General features: G+C 54.3%; 1 protein-coding gene across 1 annotated transcript in view; it reads right to left on the reverse strand.

Moving 5' to 3' along the window:
- Positions 1-17,154, reverse strand: part of MYO5B (myosin VB) — a gene marked incomplete at both ends in the record, with an annotated part of 268,648 nt that overhangs the window by 12,814 nt on the left and 238,680 nt on the right. The window contains 6 exons of the mRNA XM_084252600.1: positions 2,141-2,284; positions 2,967-3,060; positions 6,328-6,526; positions 9,085-9,162; positions 15,917-16,017; positions 16,781-17,020. Coding sequence (XP_084108726.1) covers positions 2,141-2,284; positions 2,967-3,060; positions 6,328-6,526; positions 9,085-9,162; positions 15,917-16,017; positions 16,781-17,020 — 856 coding nt within the window. The remainder of the gene's footprint in view (positions 1-2,140; positions 2,285-2,966; positions 3,061-6,327; positions 6,527-9,084; positions 9,163-15,916; positions 16,018-16,780; positions 17,021-17,154) is intronic.

A 17,154-nucleotide genomic window follows, 5' to 3' on the forward strand; every position in this document is an offset into this window, starting at 1 on the left:
CCCTGGGCACATAAACACCTCTGACCCTGCCTACCAGCAGTTTCAGAAACTGGTTAAAACCCCAAACACCTCAGTCCTGATTGTAACAAAATTGGTTCCCATATAGAACTCAGAGGTAAGTTTACTCCCTGAGACAAGGCGTTGGTGGCAAGAGACCTATGAACACAGAGGGGCTCCCTGCCCTGGTGAAACTACATTCCTCTGCACTCCTGACCATGGGCACAGGTGGCTTTGGCAGCAAGAATGCCAGGCTGATCCCATGAGAACTTGGCAAATTGTACATCTGTGAAGACAGCCAACTTGCCAGGGCAGGGCAGACTGCAGCAACCTCTAGCACATTTGGCCCTCAGCTGGGAAACTATTTACCTGGCAGAGTCTGCTGGACATTCTCATAGCCAGATCAAGCTGGCAGATGAGTGGTTTCACCGTTGCCCACCTTCCTCCTGTTCCTGTCAGTTTGCTCTGGCAGAACTTAAAGGGGCTTGTGACTCTCCCTGTGATTTGCAGATTCATACACAGCCATGTTTCTTTCCTGCCAGCTAGCAGTGATCAGATTTCCGTTTCAGAGTAAGCCACAGGGCAACCAGTGGTGGCAGGAGCCCAGAGGAGGAGGAGACGGGTGAGGTGTGAAGGGCACCTACGCTGTCTCCTCCTCCACTCTCATCTCTTCCACCTGTAACCGCCGCCCACCCCAGGCCTCAGGCACCTTCTCCAGCTTGGAATGGCCAGTGGGAGAGGCCACGTACCCTTCACCTACAGGCGGACCAGGGGCTGGGGAAGGGACAGCATCCTTAGATCTGCCAGTGCTGTGCTGCCAGCCTCTCTAGTTGATCCCGGGGTCACATTGCCTCCCGAGCACATCCCGTCCTTTTAGTCAGCTTCATACTCTGGTACGTGGTTAACATTCGGGCACTTCATAGGTGCGACAGATGTCTGTGAATCCACCCTGGCTCTAATTAGAACGTCAGGAATATCCAGAAAAGCATATTTTAGGGCCCAGAAATCTGAACGATAGCCTCTTGCTTCAAGTCTGACCCATGTGCAGATTGCAGACAGCCTGTCCTACCCTGGGATGTGAGCCTGGTCTCCCGTCGGCTGGCTTGGTCTGCCCAGACAGATGGTAAAATCATGGGGGCCAGGACCGCGGCTCTACAGTTCTCTCAGCTAGCCAGTGCTGGTGCCTAAGAGGTGGGCACAAAAGCCCTGGCAGCCGTTGGGATGGCGTGTTCTGCAGGGAGGTGACGGCACTGTGCAGCTAGCTTAGCCAGGGAGGACCTTGCCTCAGGCCCCCTGAGCAAGACGCTGGGAGGAGCCGCTCATCTGCAGACAAGGGCAGGCTCATTTTTTCACTCTGATGCTCTGAGCTTTGAGTGTCACTCACCAGAGATTAAAGATTCATTCCCAGCAGCATTTGAACAAGAGGCAGCCTGTTTAAGGAAGTTTGAGATGACCCATGTCACATTAATTATTGGGCAAGTGTAGGGGAATTAACCTCTATAAAAAGAACAAAATACGCAGCTACTAAAAATACCCAAAGCAAAGCGCAAACGGAAAATGGGTGCCAGGCCAACGTCACGCTGCGCCATTCCTGTGGTCCTCAGCACAGGGCTAAGCTGGCAGGTTGGACCTTCTACAAACTTCAGTCTCTAAAACAATGTTGGCTTCTTATCTGAACTTCTGCCAAAGCTACCACTTCTTTGAATTCCTCGACTTTGAGAAGGGTGTGTAGCTTTAGCACTGTCCCCCTTTGTCAGTTTGCCGGGACCCTGATGCCCTGTTTACAGAGGTGAGAACTGAGGCCCAGAGAATGGGGCTGGGCTGGGTGGGCCGTGGGAGCAGCAAGATTCCTCTCTCCTCTAGGATGCTGCCTCCACAGCATAGGGGCGGCTGCTGCCCTGAACTAGACACAGAGCAGGAGGCTGGGCACCTTGAAGCCAGAGGGGCCTCAGCCTGTACCACTGGTAGAGCAGGTTTGGGGCCGCTGAGAAAAGCAGCTCGCAAGAGCCCTGCTGTCTACCTGGACTGCACAGACCTCAGCGTTCAACCACTTGTGAACCGGACAGGAATGCTGCCTGAGGTGGGTGAGCGAGTGGGGTTTGTGTGGGGGGATGCGATGTGGGAGGGGAGTGAGGGTCCTGACCTGTCACCAGGTTCCGGATGAGGAGGGCCTCGTCCTCCTTGTGGTACTCCAGCATGCCCTGGAAGTCCTTCTCTTTCCGCTGGACAGTGACCTGCCTGTTGAGCTCATGGCGCTTCCTGTCACTTTGGGCCAAGGCCTGTGCAGCTGCGAAGGAAAGAGATGGTGGAGCATGAACGGAGCCCTTCAGATTCAGGCCCGTGGGGCAGGGATGTCCAGGACCACTGTTCTGGGTTCTCTGAGTTCCCGCACTCCAAGTGTAATCTCAGGAGCTGAGCACCAGGAGCATAAAAAATAGAGGAACAGAAAAGAAGTCCATGGAGGAGCACAGGGTGAGTATGGGGAGAGAGGGCCTGAGGCCCATTTGAGAGCAGCAGGTGAGCATAAACGTGAGATTAAGCTAATACAGGAAACCTGTGGTGGAAACTGGACCCCACGGGCACAGGGTGTGACAAGAGCGAGAGGCAGGACTTGAGCCCTGGGGACTAGGCCTGGGATGCAGCTCTTGAGCCAAGGGTGGAAGGATGTGGTAGTGGTGGCGGGGAGAGGTATCCAGGTGGTGCCAAGGCCAAGAGAGGGTCCAAGAAGGTGGCAGGTGTACCAGCGGGTGGGGCGTGGTGGTTAGAGTTGTAGCAGGGAGTCAGAGGAGAGTGACTTAGATCTCAGCCTGAGCTCTCTGAGCCAGATTCCAGTGCAGAACTGACCTCTCTCCTGCCTGACTAGCCACAGCCCAGGGCGAGGCCCCTGCGGCTGTCTCTGTGTAATGCCTTGCCTCCCTCCCAGTGTGCACTCGCAGAACACAGCAGAACACACACGCTCACACACTCACCTTCCAGGTCCTGGACTTTCTTCATGTAAATCTTCAGTTGTTTTTTGAGCTTCTTTTCATTCTTTTCCAACTTTTCTACCAGTTCTTTCAGGTCCTGAAAGCAAAAGGAAATGGTAAGAATGGCCTCAACTCTGCCCTAGAGGGCAGGGGTAAAAATCCCAGGGCTCAGTGTGAAGGTCACCGAGGAGGGCTGGGCTCTGTGGCGACCAGGTGACCTGCCCCACTTGCTGCTCTCCGGGCCAGACACAGGAAGCAGGACATGGGTCAGAGCTCCTACTCTCAGGAGGGTGCCAGCTCCTCCTGGCTCTGGCTGCCTGTGTCTCAAATCCCAGGGTTCTCTAGGCCAATACCCACCTCCCTTCTCCCAGGCCAGCCTGGGGTTCCTCAGGTGGGCAGAGACTAACCCAGGAAGGAATGGGCAGGGGGAGGGGAAGGCAGAGCCAGCAGACCAGCGAGATGACCTGGGGCCCAGAAGCAAATAGCCCTTCACCAAGGCCCCCCAGCCCATGGCCAGTGGGCCTCTGGGGCCAGAAAGGCAGGCAGGGAGCTCCGCCACCATCACGGTCTCTGGACTAGGAGTGATGTGGTATCTCAGAAAACATCTGTGTGACAATTTTTTAAAGTTGGCCTGCAGATGGAAGTCAGCCAAAAAAGCTCAACCCCAGGGCTGCTGCCATGACAAATGACACACCTAGTTAGTTACACACTCAAGGACTTCAGCTATTTATCTTAATCAAAAAGTAAAAAAAAAAAAAAAAAAGTTGTCAAATTGAGAGGTGCCTAAAAACTCAGCCCAAGGACAGGCGAGGCAGCATAGACTAAAAGACACACTTGTGTCTCTCCCACCACTGTGCAAAGTGCTTCACTCTCACCTGGGAGGCCCAGCAATAAAAGCCCCAACACCTATTTGCAGCTAGAAAAACATCAGGTGCTCCACCAAGGAGAGACAAATCTGGCAGGCAGGCCTTGGCCCCGATCAAGACCCTGAAATCTCAGCCAGTTTCTGGGATAAGAGTTTAGGAGGCCCAAGGCTCCACCTGCCCACCAGGAGGGTCCGCACTGCCTGCCCCTGTGAGGTGCCTGCCCGCCCCTTAAATCCTAGACCACGAATCCTTCACAAGGCAGTGGTTCTCAGTGCTGCCAACTGCAACCGCCTGGGGGTCTTTCTAGCCGGCAACCAGCAAATTCAGGGCAAACAAAAGGGAACACAGGGCCTCCGCTGGTGGCGCAGCAGTTGAGCGCTGGGTTGCGAAGCTGCCACGGCCTCTGCAGCGCCGGTTCGATCCCCGGCTGCTCCCCGGCCACCAGAGGAGGGTCCCACATGGCGCGCAGACCTCTCCTGCCGCCCGCTGCTCCCCTCAGCAGTGTACTTCGGTCCTTCTGCCTGCTCTGCTCCCTGCTCTGGCTCTGGTGAATTCTCTCACCCTCCCGCGCTTCTGACTGTACCCAGTGCTTGCATAAATAAATAAATCTTAAAAAAAAAAAAAAGTGAATACTTAAAAAAAAAATTAGTCAAAAGGGAACACAGTGCTGCGCGTGAGGGGGTGAGGGGCTTCGAGCGCTACCAAGGCCAAAGTCACAAAGCTAAAGCTGTGGATTGTACAAAAGAGTGAGATCTGCCCAAGAGGACTCTTGGAAACATGGCCGGGGATATCTAAATTTTTAAGGCAGAATAATCCTCGCTTTCCTGCCACACAGGCCTGGGAGAGCTGCAAAGTCCGTCCCTGTCACTCCAGCTAGAAGTCAGTCCCCTGGATCCTGTAATCTCGGGTGCTGACGCACCGCAGCCGTATTGTGGCCCGTGTGCACAGACCTCATCTCTGCCAGTGTCAGGACACCCCCCCACTGACCCACTTTTTCCCCCCAACCCCAATTCTGCTTCTGGGGAAACAGGGCAGACCATGCTCTCGGAATCATCCATCAGGCTGCAAGCTGAAGCCTCATCAGCCGCCTCCTTGTCCTCCAGACACTCTGGCTCCTGTTCAGACCCAGGGCACGCTGACTCCTAAGCTGTCTCAGCTGGGGGGGGTTCCTCCGTGGAATACAGCCTTCCTGGCAAGGGGCCTCCTGGCCAGTGACCCTTCCAGCATCTCCCACATGGCCTCCTTTACTTGGCAGAAGCCAGCCTTTCCATAAAGCCACCTGCTCACACGTGCGAGTGGCGGAAGGAGGGCAGGCCCTTTGCATATGCATCCCCAGTCTAGGACCCACTTCCCCCCTTGGGAGGAGGGACTGGCCACCCACTGAGGGGTCCCCTGGTAATAAAGGGGACTGGAAGCCCTGCAGGTATATGAGGCTGTGGGTTGGGTTTGGGGGGATTCCCACTGCTCCCCGCAAGCTCACTCCTGCCTGTGTCCCATGTGCCTCCGCTCTGCCTGTATGGTCCACGTCCCCTTCCTGCCTCAGCTCCACCTCCTCTTAAAAGCCTCCCCTACAATTCTCATTGTAATACCACAGTCCCCCAGTAACTTGGGATTTCACTTTCTATGGTTTGTTACTGATGGTCACATGTGATTTGAAAATACGCTGTATTTTGAGAGAAACCCCATTAGCGTAACACTCAGTACATTATAATGATTAAACACTGAGGTATAACTACCCTGTTGTTAATCTCTTACTGTTTCTAATTTACAAATTAAGCTTTATAACAGGTGTGCATGCCTAGGAAAGAAGATACAGCAAGAGTACCGTCTGCAGTTTTAGGCACCCTCTGGGTGTCTTGGAATGCACCCCCTCAGATAAGGGGGGCTGCCATGTTTATTAGTCGCATGCAGAAGCATGTTTTCAGAAGTACCCGCCTCTCTCTTTTCACGTGTCTGGCTTCCCCTCTAACCTGTACGCTCTCTGAGGACACAGCAGGCTTCCACTTCTCCGGCACTTTGGCAAGCGTCTGTGAGGATGGCCACTGACAGTTCCTCCTCTTCCTCCTCCCAGAAACAGGGGGCAGAAGTGACCCTGTGCCACTTCTAGACTGGGGTCTTCAGAGACCTCCCAGCTCTACCTTCCCCCTCTTGGAGCAGCACCATGTGAGGCAGCTTGGGGTCACCAGTGAATGGTGGGGGCGGGCAGCCACAGAACACAGGGGAAGGAGCCACGCCCCGGCCAGCACCAAGGACCCAGAACTCATGACCCTCTTCGTGGTGGTGGCTGTTACGCAGCTAGGTTTGGGGAGGTTGGTTATACAGCAACACGTAACGGAGATGGTGTCCTAGACCCTTGCGAACTAGAGGTTTCTATATTTAGCCCTGTCACAGGGCCAGCAACCTAAACCGTGTCCATTTGGCAAAGGGCACTCCCTGGCCTCATTTTCTTCTGGAGCATGACTGCCCAGAGCCGGGGCCCAGCGGGCAGCCCTACTCACCAGGTTCTCGTTGGTCAGCCGGGAGAGCTCCTGCTGCACGCCGAACTCCACCTGGGCCTCCGGAGACAGCAGCAGCGTCTGGCAGAAGGTCTGCTGCTGCTTGTCCAGCTCTTCCCTCAGCGCCTCCACCTGGGCCTTGAGCTGCTCCACCTCTTCCTCATGCTCGCGGCTCTGAGCCTGCAGCTGTGCTTCCAGCAACCTGCAGCAGGGGAGGAGGGCAGGTGACTGTGGGGCTTGGGTCAGGGCCCCAAGGCAAGGGACCACATGTGGACACATGACAGGTGAGCAGCCAAGCACGCGACAGCAGCAGCCATTGCACAGACCCAGCTGGATGGGCACCGAGGGGCACATCAGGCAAGCAGGCCAGCGTGTCCTCTCGGAGGATGCCAACCCAGGCCCCTCACTCCCTCGTCTGCAGCAGTCTGTTGGTTTGGGATTGAGAGATTCTCTCCAGGTCACAATGTCATCTGCTGAAATGTCTTAGAGCATCTTTTAAGTAACAGCAGCATGTAAATCCCAAAACTCACAGGAAGGTCCTCGAGAAGACAAACTCGGGTGGATTGAACACATTCTATTACACATGTTCTTTACTAGACTCTCCACAAATTTTACAAAGGTAAAATATTTGCCCCCTTCTTTATCTTGATCATGCCCACCCCCACTTAATACCTGATCTGAGCTCTAATTTTCCCCTCCAGTCGAACTGTGGCTAAATGACATGGGGGAAGGTTTAAGGTCACCTGGTGTCACCACAAGGAGCAGAGCACCCTAGCAAAGATCTGGAGGTGGTCGGGGAGAAGTCTCACAAGATGTTTTGAGTGCTGGGAGAGCACCCGTCCAGCTGACACAAGGCCAGGGATGACAGCTGCTAAGGTTAAATACCAACGTGACTAGGGAGCTGTCTTTTTGGACTCAGTTACGTGAATCAGAAACTTGGTGATCCGGTACTATGAACCTCACACGAGAGAAGGTAGCGGTGCTGGGTCAAAGGCACCACTACAGGCTTCCTCGCGTGGTCTGCACGGTGGAAGATTCACCCCAGTCTGTCTCTGGGGTGCAGGTAAAGACTGACCGGGGTAGGAGGAGCTGGGAGTGCCTGTGCGCAACTGCTCAAGCCCCGGCCGCCCCAGAGGCAGGGAGGAGAAGAGGAGCAGCTCTGCTCATTCTGCAGGTGAGACAGGAGCATTTGCACCACACACTCCCAGAGGGAAGCATTTCCCCATAAAGCATGGGGTGCAGTGCTTCCTCCCAGGGGCGATGCAACAAAGAGGCCTGATCCGCCAACCAGGCAGGCAGGATTTCTAAAGGCAGGCGCAACAACATGACTTTGGGGAAGAATTTGGTGATGACATCAGCATTTTTGCAGCCACACAATATCCAGGATGGCGTCCAGTCCTGGCTATAGTATACCAGCACCCAACGTTGTCCTAAGTTATAGATTTAGCGAGAACAGGAACACCTGGGTGATGGGGACTGTGCTGAGGGTCAGTTCCCCGTCCCTGCAGCGAGCTCACGGCTCACATCTTTATTTCCACACAGACCGTGGTCACTTAGACCCAAGTTCTGTGCCCGCTCCAAGAATGCCACCCAAGCATCCGCCAGGGGCAGGGGGCACTTCATCCTGCAGGCAAGAAAACTAGGGCTGGGTGGCGGGGGGTCGGTCCAAGCCCACAGCCAGCAGCAGAGCTGGTTCTAGAAGCCAAGTCTCCTGATGCATCAGCCTGTGCTTTGTGTTACTCATCATCTGTTATGCCTTAACCCCATCCAGTCTGCTGAGAGGGAACCATGAGGAACCTACAGGTTTCACATGTGGGCTCCCCAGTCCAATATAGTAAACTTCTGGGTGGGGCAGGACTCTGCTCTCCCTGAACACTAGCCTTTATAATAAGGGAAGCCGCTGCTACCCTCTGTCCTGTGCCTACTGCATGCCAGGCCTGCACCACGCGCTTTTTCTGTATTAACTCTGATCCATTCCATGACCCCCTGAGGCAGGTCCTGTTCTGATCTACAACCTGCCAGCAAAGGAAGGGGTATGGGCGTCCCCTTGCCTACAGATCATGGGGCCACATTTGAACTTGGAGCCAGGAGACATGTTACCTGGCACACTAGGTGACTCTGACTTGCAGAGAAGAGATGCTCTTGTTGCTGTAACGGCAGAACTCCGGAGATGGTGTGTGAGACCAGACTCTGCCCCACCTGGCGGAGTGAGCTGGGAGTGGCCCTCACTGCACCTTGCTGAGCCTTCTTTTAGGAAACAAGCCTGACGAGCACTGCCCCATCTTTTGCGGGGGCTCACATGAGCAAAGCTATATATCACAGACCTGAAAACACACACACAGCAATGTACACGCAACGTGGCCAGGGCTGTGCTATTTCTATGCGTGTCTGACCTCCTTGCTCAACTGCCCTCCAAGAGCTGAAGGTCAGCGGCTTATGGATTCAGACTCTGGGATCGATGGAGCCAGGTTCCAATTCTGGATCCTCAGGTTCCTCAACCCCTCCAAGCTTCAGTGTCCTCGCCCACAGTGGTTCCAGGGGGCCATCGAGTGTTAGCACCTTGACCCAACAGGCAGCCGCCCCGACATCACCCACACAACCCGGACACCAAGTGGCAGATGGGTGACCCGAGGGGCTGGCTGCCAGCACCCCACTGTGAGCCCTCCCTGGGCCCTCGCCTCCACTCCAGCTGAACAACAAGCGAGACATGAGCAGGCGGAACAGACAAAGCAGACACAGGAAGAAAGGCGTGTGTTTGACCTGGCAACTTGCTTTAGGCCTTGGTAGGCCAAGCCGAGTTCTCCATCTTCATTCAAATATCCCCAGTCCTCAGTCTTGCTAGAAATAAAGGACAGAAAAACAGGGAGTCCAGCGTCGAGGAAGGAGGGAGGCAGAGGGTCCAGGAAAGGAAGGCGACACCAGTCAGTTTGAAAACTAGAGGAGAAAGCCTGAGAAGTGGCTTCCTAGCCTGGCGCCTGCAAACCACACCATCCCCCCCCCCCCCGCCCGGGCTCTCGCTACTGTCCCAGAAGCGGGTCCTGCGAGGACAGCACCTGTCCTGGTGAGCCTGGGCTGGGTGCACTGGCCGCTGTCATTCGCAAGCTCCTCCTGTCCTTCCCCCACTGCCCTCCCCTCTGCCTGAACCACTTGGAAGAGGGACACTCAGGAGAGATGCGAACGGGCAGGAGGAGAGGACCAAGCCCAGTGAGAGCTGCTGGGGTGAGGGGCACTGGCTGTGCCGGGTGGTCTCCTGGACACTGCCTTCCTGGGAACTGGCACTGGTGGGCAGCTGGCAGCGAGGATGAGGAAGGGGCCGTCTATTGAGTCAGCTCTTCAATGCTTAGCTCCTTTGACCACTCAGGAACACGTAAGTGTTCCCCGGGCTTGATTCCACCCTTGCTTCATTCAGTCTTGCATGAAGAAAACTTGACCCAATAGGCAGCCTCCTGGCATCACCCACAAAACCTGGACACCAAATGGCAAATGGGTGACCTGAGGGGCTGCCTGCCGGCACCCGACTGTGAGCCCTACCTGTGCCCTTGCCGCCACTCCAGCTGAAAAATGAGCATATCTATGTTAACAAAAACTATGATGTGTGGTCTGAGAACTCAATTTCCTCCCTGGACCTTGGCACTGGCACCTTACCCTGTCTACTCAACCTGGAAGGTGGGAGGCCAGAAGCCTTCTATTGGAAAGTTCTTTTGCTCTCTCCACTTGTCTGGTGTCTGTCTGATGCCTGCAGGGCTACTCTTGGAGATGAGGGGTGTGCCACAGGCTCCTTGCACACACTAACACACCAGGCACAAGCCTGGGCACACAGGAGACCCTCAAAGGCCAGCAGGATTGGGTGGCCTTCTGTTGGTTGGAGCCAAGCTTTCTTGAGAGGAATTAGGCTGTAGGAGCAGCAGCCATTCTACCTGCTCTCAGGGGGGAAATAATCACCCCCAGGAGTGTCTGTGGCCGTGGCCGTGGCCAGCCACTGCAATCTCCTGTCAGCTTTTGTGTGAGGTCCAGGGAGCGGTGCTCCTATTTCCTGTCCTCAGCTCAGTCTCATGAACAGGAGCCCCAGCTCCTGGGGCTCACATGGGCCTCTGCTGGGGCAAAGCCTGTCCCATCAACACCAGGTCCACTCTGGAAAGCCTCAAGGAGTGGAGAGAGGGAGCTAGCAGGGGTGCATCTCTGGGGCTACCGCTTCGCAGCTTGTTCTCCCTCCAGCTAAACGATGGGGGTGGGGACGGGCAACTGCCAACCAGTTTATCCCAGTGATGGCTCCTGTCAGAACTCCTGCCCCCCACAGCTCTCACCCAGATACTGCCTGCCTCCCCAGATCCTGCCTTTGGTTGCAGACTTTGTGCTGCCCCCTCCCATGCTTAGCACTTCCCTGTCCTGTGTGTGTCATTTATCCAGAATCCAAGAGTGACCGGGCGGTGTCGAAGGAGAGTTGGTGGTTTAGCCCCTTTCTCTTCTCAGGCTCTAACCTACATTTCACACGGGAGCAGCTGCAGGCACTGCTGTGGCCCTTCCTGGTGGGGGTGGGGGGATCACGGGGCAAGGGCCCCAGGGATCCAGTGCTCCAGCCCGTGGAGGGCCAGCAAGATGGAGAGCACTTGCCCAACGCTGATCCCTGTGCTGGAAGCAGGTGGTTTCCTGACCTTGGCCGAACGCGCTTCCCCGCCTCACACTGGCTCCCCCTCCAGACTCTAAATGGGTTGCTGGGCCTCTCAGATGGTCACCCCACTCCTGTAGTTCTCATGATGGCAGATCCCTAAAATCTTACCAAGGCCCCCAGTGGGGGTGGACCCTTGTATTAATCCCCCTACTCAGAGGGAAACACTCAGATTCCTATTTCTGTGACATGCCAGACCTTATGGACAAAAAGAACCGCACAGGCCGGTCAGCCAAATTAAAAAATTAAAAATCCGTCAACTGACACCAGGCCCCTCCTCCACGCCCAGCCAAAGAACCAAACCCCCACGGACTTTCCCTCCCAGGCTCAGCGCTAAGGGGCAAAGGCAGGGAGGGGCGCCCCCTGGTGGTGTGAGCTGGAAAACCCAAACTAAGCAGCTCACAGGAATGAATTACCTAAAATGTAAGTGCTTGATGTCAACAAATCAACAAATATCCATGGGGAAGCTCCCGTGTGCGCGCGACTGTGCCGAACCCAACGAGGCCACAGATGCACACAAATCAGCAGCAGGTGGACTGTCTGACTGTAGGGGGCAGCAGAACACAGCACTGAGCACACCTGCTGGCGAACCACGCTCTGGAAGGATCTCGGCCCTGGATAACCTCCTGCGTCCTTTGAGCCTGCCTCTTCAAGGGTAAGTGAAAGTGCTTGGCTGAACTATCTGAGTGGTTTCTTCTAGATCTTTAATTACAGAACCTTCTAGCTGTAAAGGCTGTGTGCCAGAAAAGGCCTGAGGTAACACAGCTTTCCCCCACCACCCAGATATAGAGCCTTCCTCTGAAATCTTAGCTAAGCTGAAATGGCCTAAAAGGAAGAAACCACCACCATATAACCTGCCCAATCATACCAAATAACACATAAAACCTAAAATAACACTACACATGGTAATGGCTGGAATAAGATGCACAGAAACAGAAAGGCATTCCCAGGGAAAGAGCTCCGTGGGGCCACTCTCGCTGCTCGGGGTGAGCGCCCTCGTCACAGCTGCTGCAGAGCCAGCACTGAACACTAGTTCTGGTTTTCGCCCTTTGCTGTAAAAGCAAACTTCCTCTCTGGATTTCTTTTGGGTAGCGCGAGCAGGTACTAATAATGTAGGTCTTTTGTAAAAGCAAGAGACATGATGTGAAGTTGTGAAAAGCGGGGGATATGTGTATTGCCCTTCTCCTCTGTGGAGATGGGGGGGTTACGGCTCGACAATCTTCCCCCTGCTGTGGCTCACGGTCCTGCCAGCTCCAAGACCCACAGTTTGTCCGACCTGCAACAGGACCAGCAGTTTCCTGTCTCTCAAAAGCCCGCGTCGTGCTCTGTGGGTGTTCTCCCCTCTTTACCTCACGTGTGGACTTACTACCCACCTGCCCAGGACCTCACCTGGAGCTTCTGAGGAGTGTGGGGCAGCTACCCCAACATAAAAATGAGAGAATCACTTGAAGCCACAGACCTGGACACATGGGGTGACTTGCTTGTGGGTCAATGTGATGATACCCCGGGATTACAGGCAAATTACACTGATGGCCTTGAGAGCCGAGCATTTCTAGGCAGGAAGAGTTCAAGGGGGGCCTCTTCCCCCACCTCTGCCATATCAAACAGGGCATCCTGCTGCAGCTGAGGGTGAGCTTTCCTCTCCAAGGGCACTCCAAGGGGGCTGCAGACACTGCTTTGTGCTTACAAGGCCTCCACTGGCCTAGAAGCTGGCATGTGAATAACTCCAGGCTCACCGGCCCAGCCCAGGTGGCAAAAAAGCTGTTCCTGCTTTCTGGGACCTGCTGCGTGGCCAGGGGCTACAAGGAGGGTGCCCGGGAATGAGGAAAGATCCAGTCATGCCCCGAAGCCTCACCCTGGCATTCTACAGACGTGGGAGGCTTGGGCAGAAATGGTGGTGGCCAAAGGAGCAGTTTCTTGGAGCCAGACCTGAGTCCAGCCACACTCCCACTCCGCTGAGAACTGTGGCCTCGAGTGCAAGCCTAGCCGGGAGGCCTGCCTGGGAGCATCTCTCCCAGACACCCCGACAGACACCCCACGCGGCCCGAGAAGGCAGACTCTACAATGCCCAGCTCTGTCCGCAGCAGCCTGGCCCTGGTCATCTGCACACGGTAAGAGTGATGCAGTTTCCCCTCGTTCTCCCAGTGCAGCAGGGAGGGCTTTTTGAGGGCCAAGGCCATGCACACTCCTGGGGCTGCTCGCAGAGCACATCTGGACAGGGCTCCTCTCCCCACACTGGAGAACAAAGACAGAGGCAGATGAGGACACAGCCCCGCAGAGCTCTGAACCTGGGGAGCACAGGCACTCAGAGGGACCGTGGGAGGCCGGCAGGGGTGGTCTAGGCGCCCTCCAGAAATCCCAGAAAAATCCTGTGTCAGCTTTTCTAGAGAAAGGACAGATTTCCCAAGCTCCTACACATACTAAAAGATATGTTTTAAGAAGAACACCCTCGATGAAAGGAAAGCAGGGGAGGAGGAGAGGCGGCCCTAGTAAGGAGAGCCCCTCGCTGGCTGGCGGGGCTCTAGGGACTCACAACCCGGGTCCTGGGTCCTCCGCCCACCACCAGGCTGGGATTAACCAGATCAGGAGAGGACACTCCCAGGTTGTGGCAGGGCGGGGGGGGGGGGGGGGGGGGGGGGGGGGGGGGGGGGAACCTGTTCTTCCAGCTTCCCCTCCCCAGGCAGCAGCTCCTTCCTGTACTTAACTCGGTTTCACGGGCTATTAGCTCCGCAGTGTACCCAGGGCTTGCTGGGAACGGAATTATTTTAAGATATAAGAAAAGCTATTTTTATTTTATCACTAGTGTTACTACTCCTGTGAAGGAAGACAAGTCCAGGGTATTAAGCAGCCCCTGGGAGAGCTGACACCTGGGACCTGAACCCTGCCAACCGTTTGGATGAACAAATAGAGCTGGTCACAGTGATGGTTCTGAGGCCCAGAAGGTTTGCTCACTGGCTTGCCATGACCAACACGCCTGCTTCCTGCCTTTTATTTGCTTTAATTTAAATCTCATCAGTGCCCTTTTTTCTTATTGTTTCATTCCTTATCTCCACTCAAGATAATCTGAAATTGTAACAGGGTGGTCCCCAGGAAAGGGGGAGGTTCCCTGCCCCTCCCAAGGAAGGGTGGAGCTGAGCAGAAAGAGGAGAAGCTGCAGAAGAGACTGAGGAAGGAAGCAGGATGGAGCCAGGAGACCTGGAGGAGGCGCATGGAGCCTAGAGACACGTGAAGAAACTGTGCTTGTCTTTTGGTCGTGGACTGGGTGACACAGATGTGGGTGAGACCCGTGGGGAGGTGACAATGGCAGCTTTTATCTTGATGTTGATTTTTCTCTTTTCCTTCCGGGCTTGTCTGGTTGTTTGTGATCCTTTTCTGTGGGTCCCCGCTGGAAGATGCTTTAGACTTGTGGCAGGCTTTGGGGCCTTGCTCTGGGCCAATCCCATTTGGATGGACTTTTACCCACGAGGGGACGGGTAACTCTGGATGCTTCATTTAGAAACTAGACTCTTTGCCTTACCTGTATTGTTTCCTAGTTTTATTAAAGTTCCTTCCCATTAAAGTCTCATATGTTTTGTGTTGATGCGGCGGATGGCAGAACCCATTTAGAATAGGCAGGTTTGCGGGGCTTGGGCTGCCCCTCTCCCTGTCCTATAACAAAATGACTAAATCTTGATTCCAGCATTAGCACTGAGAGATTCACCTTCAACGTCCCTCCCTCCTGCTGGGAAAAAAATCCTGTCTCTCTTGTCTCCTCCTGGGGGCTACTCAACACCCTTCCCTTTCTGATCACCCAGGCAGAGGACCAGAAGGGCCCAGTGGACAGTCAGGCCTTCTGGACTCTGCCACTTACAGGCCAGCCATGTGCCTCACAGTGCCCTCAGAAAGGGACTGGCTCAGATATGGCAACCACAGCACTCAGCCTTCAGGTTCAACACTTGTCACACTCCAGTGCCACCTACTGACGTTTTCTGGAAGTGCTCGCTGTTGAGAAAATGCTTAGTGATCAACATTCAATTAGTTGAGGTCAGAGAAAGGAAACCAGGGAACAGACGGCCACATCTTTTATGCCCAGAGGCACAAGAAGGCGGTATATGTCATCACAACACCGATACCAACACTCACGCATGTTTTACACAGACTGATTCACCTCAGCTTCTCAATTACCCCATGAGGGAGGCAGCATGACTTGTCCCCAACACACGGAGGCACTGAGTGCCTGTGAAAGTTACTGACAATAGCAAATGGACTCCAGAGTCCACATTCTCTACCAATTGGCTCTTAGATTTTGGGGTCTCTATTTTCTCCTACATCCTGGGGGCCCAGTGCCTCTGTCAGTCACTTTCTAGGACCTGCTGCATGGACAGAGGCTGCAAGAGCGTTCCCATTGCCTTAATCCCGGGCAGCTCATCCTGAGGACTGACTAAGGTCCAACAAATTAAACTGCAGGCAAATCTCACTTTGGCCGATATGGCAAGGGTAAGACTTTCCTAGCCAGCCTCAAGAGTGTCTACTTTGGATTCTATTCCTTTGAGTAGGGGTTGGGCCTGGGTTGAATAAGGACAGTGTGTGAGAGCAGACAGCAGAAGTAGCGCCCCTCCTAGGACTGAGCTGGGCCCTTCATGCTGGCCATCTCTCAAGACAAGTCACTCACAGTTCTTTCTATCCTGTCTCCTATTAACCCTCCAGAGAAGCTTCCTTCCTGAATGTTTGTCAGAGGATCTGGGTTCTAGATGCTCCAGGGATGTTCTTGGAGTTTTGCTGGAGCTAACAGGGGTTTCCTAAGGGTGTGGGACTAACTGAATCTGTTCCTTCTCTTGCCTTCTAGAGAAGGCCCTGGTGCAGAGCAATGGTCAGCATGAGGCCTTCACAGCCCAGGGCCCCTTGGCCAGTGCCCCCCCAGGTACAGTAACAGGAGGTGGGACTTACCTGTTTGCCTGGCAGACCCCATGATAGGCCTCGATAGCATCTTCTTGATCTACATGCTTTTCACTGTTTGGCCAACTTGTTCTGGAGTTAATGCTTGGCTCCTAGAAGACCCAGATATATAAAAAAAAAAAAGTAAGGCTGGTTATACAAACAATTGCCACAAAATGACTTTAAGTATATAGAGAGGTATAAACACAAAGACAAAGGACCAGGAAGACCTCAGAGAGCAGCAATCCCCAGGCAGCTATGATTTGAGAAAAGTCACAGTGGAATAGACATTACTGACGAGAACTAGGAACTGGCTGTGGTAGGCACTGAGTGTGGGATGGTGGAAGGCAGGTGGGAAGCACTCAAATCCAGCAGATATGACTAAAATCTATGTCAATGTTGAACCCTCCACACTCATGACTGTACCCTATCCTCACACACCATTCCAGTGCCCATGCACAGAGGGACCAGGCTCTTAGAGCTCACAGTGACCCACCTGCTCTTGCTAACCCGGGAGGGCAGAGACTCTCCCTCTCAGAAACAAAGTAAATAGCAAGGGGCAAGGCATGAGGTGAAAAATGAAATCAGAGGACTGTTTAGGCTGTGCAGTGTCTCTAACACTGCACCTTATTCCTTTTGAATGTGTCCATATTGAGAAACTTCAGAAGACTCTAGAAACCTCCAACAAAGTCTTCTATCAAAGGTGATGCTGGAAAGGCAGCAAGTACCCTGCTTTGCCTTTAGAGGAGAGAGAAGGGCAAAAGACTCCTCTTTCAGGTTTAAGCCCCTCATGGGTAAAGATGTGTAAGAAACACACCAACTCTATTACTGAGAGTCATGCCCGAACTAGCCCAGCCACAGCCGCCATCTTGTTACCGTGCTCTTGCCAGCAAGCCGGCGCTGGTCAGCGCTGACAATCTGGGTCCTCAGGATGAGCACCTCCTCTTTGCGAACCTCAAGTTCCTCACTGGCCAGCTTGAGCTGGTTCAGTAGCAGACTGTAGCTGTCTGGGGAGCTGTGGGTGGAGTTGTTCTGTGTGGCTTGGTCGGCCACGGCTTTCCTCAGCTCATTCAGGTCATTCTTGAGCTTCTTGTTCTCCGACTCCAGCTCTTGCCTCTGGAAGACAGCCCGAGTGACACATTCCATTACTCCCTGGGTTTCAGGCCCTCTCCCATGTGGGCCTACTCCTCTGCCTTCCTTAACCAGCCTGCCTTGTCTTCTTAGGAAGGTAGGTGCAACCTTCCCTTTTT

Source organism: Talpa europaea (genome assembly GCF_964194135.1).
Source record: "Talpa europaea genome assembly, chromosome: 13".
NCBI classification, from domain to species: Eukaryota; Metazoa; Chordata; class Mammalia; order Eulipotyphla; family Talpidae; genus Talpa; species Talpa europaea.